At 50.0% G+C, this 10,108-nt stretch overlaps 1 protein-coding gene across 1 annotated transcript; it reads right to left on the bottom strand.

Moving 5' to 3' along the window:
• On the bottom strand, positions 1-7,264 carry LOC135888419 (killer cell lectin-like receptor subfamily B member 1B allele C). The gene is made up of 6 exons (XM_065416226.1): positions 7,180-7,264; positions 3,810-3,908; positions 2,536-2,694; positions 1,344-1,498; positions 863-975; positions 1-124 (listed from the first exon to the last, which is right to left on the bottom strand). Exons 1-6 carry the CDS (start codon positions 7,262-7,264, stop codon positions 1-3), a joined length of 735 nt encoding a protein of 244 aa, XP_065272298.1.
• Positions 7,265-10,108: the final 2,844 nt, after the last annotated feature.

Here is a 10,108-nt window from a genome sequence, read left to right as displayed (position 1 = left end):
TTAAACCAGGACAGCTGCTTTCTGGCAAATCCATTTCAACTCAGTTTGGCAGATTTCAGACTGGATCTTGTTCTTCTTCACAGAGGCACAGTTGTTCTCTTGCTTGGGATCCAAAACTGGGAACCTAAAGAGCAAAGGGGACAGTCACTGTCCGTGTGTTCAGAGTTGTAGAAGAGGATTGATAGTGGCTGTGCGTCTCCTCAGAGAGTGCTGTAGTTTTATCCAGCACTTCTAGCCTTTCTCCGGATGGTCAAGTATATGGAACGAGTTGATAAGTTTAAAGCCAGTCCTGGGGGGTAGGGGGTGTCCACGGTACAGAAACCAGCACAGCCATTGGGCATTTCGTTGCAAGTTCAGCAGAGAGGCCAAAGATCAAAGTGGCTCAATATTTTTTCAAATGTTGCAATTCCCATTTGAAATGTGGCCATTGCTGTGTGTCGGGGGGAAATGGACACACAAAATTGGCTAAATTGTGTGAATTGTTTTCAACTGTAGAGTTGGTTGGAACTTTCTGAATTTTGAAATTGATCAAATGTTGATGAAAAATGGGAAAGGGGGTATTATTTTTTTTCTTTTTCCTGCTTCACAGCCGGCTCTGCCAAGGATTGATGGGACATGCAGATTGAGACCCTAATCTCGCAAAGACGTATGATCTGCTCGCTTAACTTGAATCACGTGAGTCACCCCATTGGCTTCAAGAAGAGTTAACATTAAGCACGTCTAGAAGCATTTTCAGGATTAGGGCCTTATACCGTAAACCAGTGTGTGTGAAATCCTGGCCCCATTGAAATCCAGGACAAAACTCTTGTTAACTGGTTTATTTATTGTAGACTGATCAAAATCCTAATGAGGAATCACTCACAGTGTTTGATTTAACGGGGATCCGTCCTGCCAGGTCCACGTCCTCCCTGGGGATGGGATGTTAAGTCCAATCCACACCTGATGTTGGTCCCGTGTAATATTCCATATGGACGCCTGTGAAATGGACGACATGTCAGAGTGACCAGAACATGCTCTGATTCGCTGGCTCAGTTGCTTGCTGTGCACATGGGACCTCATCTCAACCGTGGTCAAGGTCAAGGGGCAGACAAATCTACTAGGGATATGACTCAGTCTGTTGGATTCAATAGGGGAGAAAAGGGAGGGGAATGAAAAAAAAATTCAACATTTTTCAGTTTTATACAACTGAAACGAACAGTTGGTTTCATTTTCACAATAAAAGTTTCTTGCAAAAAGTACCAAAATGTTTATTTAATTTGCCACTGGAGGGAAAACTGTGATTTTGGACCAGCTGTAATTAATAGCAACACACATCCTGCAGTTGAATATAGCATGTTCTTTACCATCTCCTCCCGGTCATCGATCACTAGCAGTTGTGCTCTCTTCATTAAACAGTCGTCACGGCTCCACTCCCAGCCTTTAATCGCTGTAGAAACCCAGTAACACTTGTCCCCATGCAGCAGCCAGTCCTTGGGGCAGAGTTTGCAGCTGGAACCCTCTGGAGGGGGAAATGGAAGAGAGGTGTCGTTAATGATCATTCTGAACAGGGCTGACCACCTTTACAGAGATGCATGGAGCCTTCACGCTCAGGGCTTTACTGAGCCCAGGACTGGGGCCTAGCGGCAGAGACGGGGTGAGTATGTGGGCGAGACAGGATCAGTATGTGAGCAAGACTAAAACATCAGTCGGTTTGGACCCCAGTGTCCCAGCAGCAGGGGGCGCTGTGCTGCAGGGAGCAGTGTGGGGGCTCGGTAGGAGGCGTTCTCTCTCTGCAGTCCGTGCTGGCCCTAATGCCCAGTGTGGGGCTAGAGGGCGCTGTAGGGAATGAGATGGGGGTTCGTGGCTGCTCACACGCAGGGCTGACCCCAATGCCCCAGCACTGGGGGACGCTGTGCTGCAGGGAGTGGGATGGGGGACTCTGTAGGGGGCGCTCTCTGCTCACAGTCAGGGCTCACCCCGGTCCCATTGAACTAGGGGGTGCTGTGCAGCAGGGAGGAGGGGTGTGTGACTCAGTAGTGGGGGGCTCTTGACTCCATACCAGATGCTGTTCCCCAGGCGGTGCCATCTTTCAGGTGAAGGTTAATATAGAGGTGCAGAGCTCTGGTGGGCATTAGAATGAAGGTTGGTCTTGTGGTTGAGACCCTGACCTAGGACTCAAAAGAGCCGTGTTCTGTTCTGGGCCCTGTCACTAGCCTGCTGTGTGCTTGGGCAGGTCATGTCCTGCCCTGTGCCTCAGTTTCCCCTTCTGAGTGTCTTGTCTATTTACACTGTGAACTTGTTGGGGCCGGGGCCATCTCAGCGTCTCTTGGTCCCATGACAGCTAAACTACAGGATTCTATTAAAATTGCCGGAATGATTCAAGCCTGCAGTTACCTGCACTGGCCACTCGCTGTCACTGCTGAGGCTGAGTGGCCCTGGAGATATTAAACAGATCTGAAGGGATGGGAGAGAAGAGGGGGTGCGAAAGCGGCTCTGCTATGGGAACAATCAGTGCCTGTAATGTTGACTGCGGGAGGCAGCATGAGCTGGGGTTACCTGCTGACTGGTTGTTTTGTGTATAACACAAATGTTGCCGCAGATGAGAGCGGAACTCCTCCAAGTCGCTGCATCCTCTTCCTTTAGGACTGGCCTGAGCTGAGGTTTCGTTCTCCATCGTTTTTGGGACGGCTCCGCTCGGTGATGGGTTCTGGGAACCTTGGAGAAAATTTCTCTGTGGATGGTTGTTGCAAGCCAAAGATTGGAAAAGACAGGGCTGGGGTGAATCAGCCAGAGCTCCATTGGAGTCAATAGGCCAGATCTCCACCTGGTGTGAATTGGCCAAAGTCCCATTGGGGTCAATGGGGGCAGACTCCGAGTTGGCGCAAATGAATGGAGCAACACCAGTTAATTGCACCAGCTATAACCTGGCCTAGAGTGCAGAAGTGTAATAGATTCATCCATTCCAAGGTCAGAAGGCAGCATTATGATGGTCTAGTCCAGGGGTGGGCAAACGTTTTGGCCTGAGGGCCACATCTGGGTATGGAAATTGAACGGTAGGTCACGAATGGTCACAAAATTGGGGTTGGGGTGCAGGAGGGGGTGTGGGCTCTACCTGGGGTTGCGGTCTTGGTGGTGGGTCCAGAAATGAGGAGTTCAGGGTGTGGGAGGGGGCTCTGGGCTGGGGCAGGGGTGCTGGGGCAGGGTGAGGGCTCCAGCTGGGGGTTTGGGCTCTGGGGTGGGGGTGGGGATGAGGGGTTTAGGGTGCAGGAGGGTGGGAGGGGGATCAGGGCTGGGGCAGAGGGTTGGGGCACGGAGGGGGTCAGGGGTGCAGGCTCCTGGCGGTGGTTACCTCAAGCATCTCCCGGAAGCAGCGGCATGTCCCCCCTCTGGCTCCTCCGTGCAGGCGTGGCCAGGTGGCTCTGCGCGCTGCCCCGTCCGCAGGCGCTGCCCCTGCAGCTCACATTGGCCGCAGTTCCCAGCCAATGGGAGTTGCAGGCTGCGCTTGGGGCAGAGGCAGTGTGCAGGAGCCCTCTGGCTGCCCCTACGCATAGGAGCTGGAGTAGGGACATCCTGCTGCTTCTGGGAGCTGCGTGGAGCGGGACAAGCCCTAGACCCCGCTCCCCGGCGGAAGCTCGAGGGCTGGATTAAAATGTCTGATGGACCAGATGCGGCCCCCGGGCCATAGTTTGCCCACCCCGGTCTAGTCTGACCTCATATATCGCACAGGCCAGAGAAGTCCACCCGGCCATTCCTGCACTGAGCCCAGCAACTTGTGCTGCATTCATGGTGCGTTGATGTGCAGCCCAAACACAAGGTCTTGGCACACTCACCCTGAGCAGCCAGCCGCGTCACCACTCCCAGCAGCACGACGTTCCCAGCCAATGTGAGGCCCAGAGCCAGCCGATGCCAGCGTGGGCACCTCGGGCGATCTGCAAGAGTCAATGTGCACTGTTGAGCTAATACCATCAGTCAGTTTGGACCCCAACACCAGCGTTCCGCTCCGAGCTCCTCGAGTCCCATCTTTCTGTAGTTTATACGCCCCACTTTGTTACACTCAGGCGCCCAGTCCCTTGTCTTTTGGAAACCCGCAATGCACATCGATCCGCTGCTCTGGGAAAGCACTGCACCCCAGTTTATAGGTTTCACGTCAGTTTGGCACTCTCCTTAGCACATGGCACTTAGACATGTCTGTAGTAAAACCAAATTGAAGTTTCTTTTAAGAGTTCATGATCTACAGGTTCAAAACTAAAGCCAGTAAAAGGATGTGGAAACATATGGTTATAGGTAAAAGAAAGTCAGAAAAGAAAAGAAAATCTACAGCCTGTACTTGTTAACATGGTCCTTTCCTGGCTAATAAGGTATTTCTCACTCAGTGGTCCGTTCTTCCAGGGAGCTGCTGGCAGAATTGTTGCTTTCATGTAACATTTGTACGTGCTTCCCTTCTCTTACACAGTCCCAGAGCTTTATCTTTGTCAAAATCAAGTTTGCATCTGCCCCAGACTGAAAACACAGGGAATCATAGATGTGTAGGACTGGAAGGGACCTCAAGAGGTCATCTAGTCCAGTCCCCTGTGCTCACAGCAGGACTACGTAATAACTAGACCAGTCCTGACAGGTGTTTGTCTAACCTATTAACATGAGAACGGCCATATGGGGTCAGACCAAAGGTCCATCTAGCCCAGTATCCTGTCTTTCGACAGTGGCCAGTGTCAGGTGCCTCAGAGGGAATGAACAGAACAGGGAATCATCAAGTGATCCATCCCCTCTTGCCCATTCCCAGCTTCTGGCAAACAGACGCTAGGGCCACCATTCCTGCCCATCCTGTCTAATCGCCATCGATGGACCTATCCTCCATGAATTTATCTTGTTCTTTTTTTGACCCTGTTATAGTCTTGGCCTTCGGAATATCCTCTGGCAAAGAGTTCCACAGATTGACTGTGGAAACCTCGAATGATGGAGATTCCACAACCTCCCTGGGCAATTTATTCCAGTACTTAACCACCCTGACAGTTAGGAAGTTTTTTTCCTAAGGTCCAACGTAAACATCTCTTGCTGCAATTTAAGCCCATTTCTTCTCCTATTCTCAGAGGTTAATGAGAACAATTTTTGACCCTCCTCCTTGTAACAACCTTTTACGTACGTGAAAACTATTATCATGTCCTCCCTCCGTCTTCTCCTCTTCAGACTAAATAAGCCTGTTTTTTTCAATCTTTCCTGATAGTTCATGTTTTCTAGACCTTTAATCACTTTTGTTGCTCTCAGTTTGTCCACATCTTTGTTGGAAGGGGAAGAGGGGAACTGTGACAGGTTGCATCACAGAAACCCCCTGGGGAACTGCCACCTGATGAGTGAGACTACCTCTGAGCCCATTTTCCCTGGCAGCTTGGGACTTCAGTGCCCTGCCTGGTTTGAGCCAGACACGCTAGCCTGCTACAAACACAGACCCAGTCTGAACTACATCCCCCAAAAGCTTCAGGCTTAACTGGAAACAGCTTAAGAAGTGCTCCTGTCTCTAGCACCCAGACACCCAGTTCCCAATGGGATCCAAACCCCAAATAAACCTTTTTACCCTGTATAAAACTTATACAGGGTAAACTCATAAATTGTTCGCCCTCTATAACACTGATAGAGAAATATGCACAGCTGTTTGCCCCCCCCCCGATACTAATACATACTCTGGGTTAATTAATAAGTAAAAGGAGATTTCATTAAATACAAAAAGTTGGATTTAAGTGGTTCCAAGTAGTAACAGACAGAACAAAGTGAATTACCAAGCAAAATACAATAAAACACGCAAGTCTAAGCCTAGTACAGTAAGAAAGTGATTACAGATGAAACCTCACCCTCAGAGATGTTCCAGTAAGCTTCTTTCACAGACTAGCCTCCTTCTAGTCTGGATCCAGCGATCACTCACACCCCCGTGGTTACTGTCCTTTGTTCCAGTTTCTCTCAGGTATCCTTTGGGGGTGGAGAGGCTGTCTCTTGAGCCAGCTGAAGACAAAATGGAGGGGTCTCCCAGGACTTTATATAGTGTCTCTCTTTTGGGTAGAACCCCCCCCCTCTGCCTGTGTAGAATCCCCTCTACAAGACTGAGCTTTGGTGTCACCTGGGCAAGTCACATGTCCATGCATGACTTAGTTCTCTATAGGAATGTTCCCAGGAAAGCTCAGATGTGGATTGGCATCTATTAAAATCTATTGTCAGATTAAGTGTTTCTTGATTGGGCACTTACTGAGAATAGTCTTTTCTCAAGAAGCTGACCACATTCTTCACTGAGGCTACTTAAAATCAAACAAGTACGCAGCCAATATTCATAACTCCAAATACAAAAGTGACACATGCATACAAATAGGATGAATATATTCAGTAGATCATAACCTTTGCAGGGATATGTTACATGGCATATCTAGCATAAAACATATTCCAGTTATATCATATTTACACACATAAGCATATTTCTATAAAGCATTATGAGGTGCAACATCACAGGTACCATGCCACCCTTACTGCTGCGCTGCTGCCAGCAGCAGCGCTGTCTTCAGAGCTAGGCAGCCAGCCAGCAGCCGCTGCTCTCCGGCTGCCCACTTCTGAAGAAACGTGTTCATATTTTAGAAGTCCACCCGCACGGCGATCGGAGGACCAAAAAAGAGGTCATCTCTGGTAAAATCCGGACGGATGGTAACCCGAAGCTCAGCATCTAGTCCTCTGTTTAGTTCAAGGCAAAAAAATACATGAAGATGGAAAGGCTGAGAGCATGTATCAGGTTTTTATGGTTCAAAACCTTCCAGGGAGGCTGTAATTATCCCAATGCCAAGCATAACAAACCCAGGACATGCAGAGTTAGATTTCACTGGTCCCAGGCTACATTACACTCATTTTAAGGACCTGTTAGGTATTTTCTCCCGCCTCCCGGAGTCAGGGCTAGATTCTGATCTGACCTGTTACCCTATTGAAAATTGAGTGACCTCAGTGAAATCGCTTGAGTTAGAACCAGCTTCTCATCCGAGTTATACCGGGGTACATCCAGAGTGACCCCACGAAATTCAGTGGAGCTATGTCCATGTCCACCATCTGGGGGCCTGACCCCCCGCCCCCCATGCATCGCTGAAGCTGCTGGTTAAAAACCTATTACAGCCAACAAGATCCCAGCCCAACCAAAAATCCACCAGCCCTGTTTAAACACCACAAAGCAAAACTCACTGTGATGCTGAGATGGAACCACTTTGCCTCTGGAGGAAGGATCTCCAGGGATGTTTAAATCAGCATAGACTATTTCCCCAGCCATGGCTGTCACCGGAGGAGGTGAGCGGGGTTGTACTGTATAATGGTAGCTCATGTGTGAGCTAAAATGGCCAACATCCCCTCAAACCAGGAAATGTCTCGATTGAAGTCCCATCCCCCACCTTACTGTGTGGGCTTAGGGGAATGGCTTAAATATATTGTACTTTCTCCCCCCACACAACTGTGCTCTAGGCTGCCCTTGCAGAGGTCTCTAATGGAGGTAGGTGCCCAACTGTAATGAAAAGCAGTGGGGATCCTACCTCAGTTAGGTAGTAGACCCCAGCTTCGAGCACCATACAGAGCCAGTGCACAGACAGTCTTGTGTCTGGGATCACCGCTTGTTTCCCACGGCTTTAGTCTGCGTTCAAGGAATAAATGGTAATAAAACCAGACCCAGCGAGACGGCCACTCACAGCCATCAGCTCTCAACGTTCATCTTGTTGTTTCGTGTCCAACAGCCCAGAAACGGGCTTGAAATTAGGGCTGGTGGGAAATTTTTCATCAATGTTTTTTGGATGGACAATTGGCGTGTTTTGGCTAAATGCCCATTTCCACGGAAAGTTTCTGCTGGCCTCAGAAATATTTGATTTTTCCATCGGAAAACCAAACACTGATTCCCACCCCCGCCCCCCCAGATTTTCTCTGAAAACGTTTTGTTTTCAAGAAGTCAAAGTTTTCCACTGAAAATGTCACCAAAAATCTAAAAAATAATGTAATTTTCATTGACATTTTCCCAAACCAAAAATGTTTTGGAACATTTTGCTCCTAGAAAAATATCAGTCTCTTGAATTTCTGTCACAATTTGGGATGAAACAAAAATCCCAAAATATGGGAATTTCCCATGGGATGGAAATTCTGCTTGTTTGTTTTTAAATCATCTCTAATCCTGAACTCCCTCTCCCCGCTTCTTGGAAACTTCCAAGCACGGAGTGGGTGCTGCTAGGAATCAGTAATAAAGGCATTAAAGGAACACACAAGTCAGATGATCTGGGCCAGCCGCGGCTATGCTGCAGGGCTTTTATTGCAGGGTAGAGGTACCCAGAGAGGGTAGCTCGTTTGTATAAAGAGCCAGAGAGGAACAAGAAGTGAAGCCTGCTGCAGTGGTCCCGGAGGAAGGGTGTTGTGGTTGGGTAGAAAAACCCAGCTGAAAGTTTTGGTTTCTGTTGGGGAGAAGGCAGACCAGGCCTTACGTCTCTGCCAGCCGCCCAGAGAACACTCAGGGAGGAGATCTAGGGTCTAGGCCCAGCTTAAGGCTGGGCCGGAAGACCTTTTCTTGTTTGTTTTGGAATTTATGGTACCCCAAGAAGGGCTTTGATTGGACTTGTGGAGTATTGGAATGTATTGAGGGCCCACGAGGGGAAACTGAGGCAGGGGCACCACACCTGGCCGCAGGGGGCGGCACCGAGGCGCCACACCTGGTATGCAGGGGGCCGCCAACCCTGTTATGTGGATAACATCTGTGAGGTCAGTGAACATGGGTTTTGTGAGCCAGACGGTGTTGGGAGGGGTGAGGCAAGGGAAACATGGCCAGGGTTTTAGCAAAACCAGACAGCAAACAAGTGTGTGGTTAACAGAGCTCTAGACACCTTGCACCCAAGATGTTATCACACCTCTACTGAACGGAAAGTTCTCACACTGTTTCTGTCCTCTGCTGTTGTTCACGTTCACACCGGCTCTCAGCCTAAAGGGAGCTGGGGTGGGGCATCCAGCAATCTTGCAGTTATGAGATGAACCGGGGTGGATTAGGACAATCCAGGCATGTCACAACACAGGGCTAATGGAAAGGGCGGAGCTAGTGAGTCTTTAACGCAGACTGCTTTTCTCCCAAGTGTTGGAGTTAACAAATAAACAACTAGGCATTTTCAAGAGAGAATCTCTTCTTGTCTTGATGAATCAGGTTTCCCTTGTATGGACTCTCTGGTATCATCATAATCCTACCAGTTCTCCGGCATTTTACATAGTCTCCAGGGAAACGTAGGGGAGCTGGAACCTGAATTTCCAGGGAGAAGAAGAGGTTGTTGTTCATTTTTTAAATTATTTTCTAGCAGCCACCACTCAAGGCAGGGTGGCTGTGGGGGAAAGGGAGAGAGTGAAAAGACCAGGGTTCAATTCTTGGCTCTGCCACAGACTTTCTGTGTAACCACGGATAAGTCACTTCATCCTCTTGGGCCTCAGTTCCCTACACGTGAAATTGGGATAATAATCTGGTGTTGTCTATTTAGATTGGCAGATTTTTGAGGCAGGGACTGTCTCTCCCTGTGTGTCTGTGCAGCGCCTGGCACAACGGGGCCCTGATCTCAGCTGGGGCAGGGACTGTCTCTCCCTGTGTGTCTGTGCAGCGCCTGGCACAACGGGGCCCTGATCTCAGCTGGGGCAGGGACTGTCTCTCGCTGTGTGTGTCTGGGCAGTGGCACAGTGGGAACTTGACTCCATGTTCCCACCTCACCCTGTGCAACTCATATTGGCCCCATCCTGCATGGCCAAAACTTCCCAGTGGCCAGTGGCACCTACCCATGGGGCACATCACTGTACATGGATACAAGCGCTCTCGGTGAGTACGCGCACCGCCATCGCAGGGAGCCAAGCAGGGCCGCCAGAGGATTCAGGGGGCCTGGGGCAAAGTGGGGGAGCGCTTGTACTCACTGGGCGGTGCTCTGAGTCTGTGGCAGCGGCGGGTTCTTCAGTCGCTCCGCGTCTTCGGCAGCACTGAAGGACCCGCCGCCGAAGAGCCGCCGAAGACCCGGACTGCCGCTGGGTGAGGAAAGGGATTTTCGGCCAGGGCTCGTGGGGCCCCTGCGGGGCCCGGGGCCTGGGGCAAATTGCCACACTTGTGCCCCCCTCTGGGCAA

Source organism: Emys orbicularis, chromosome 13 (assembly GCF_028017835.1).
Source record: "Emys orbicularis isolate rEmyOrb1 chromosome 13, rEmyOrb1.hap1, whole genome shotgun sequence".
Lineage (NCBI taxonomy): Eukaryota > Metazoa > Chordata > Testudines > Emydidae > Emys > Emys orbicularis.
The sequence above is the reverse complement of the archived record's forward strand: the minus strand, read 5'-3'. Positions and strand labels throughout refer to the sequence as shown.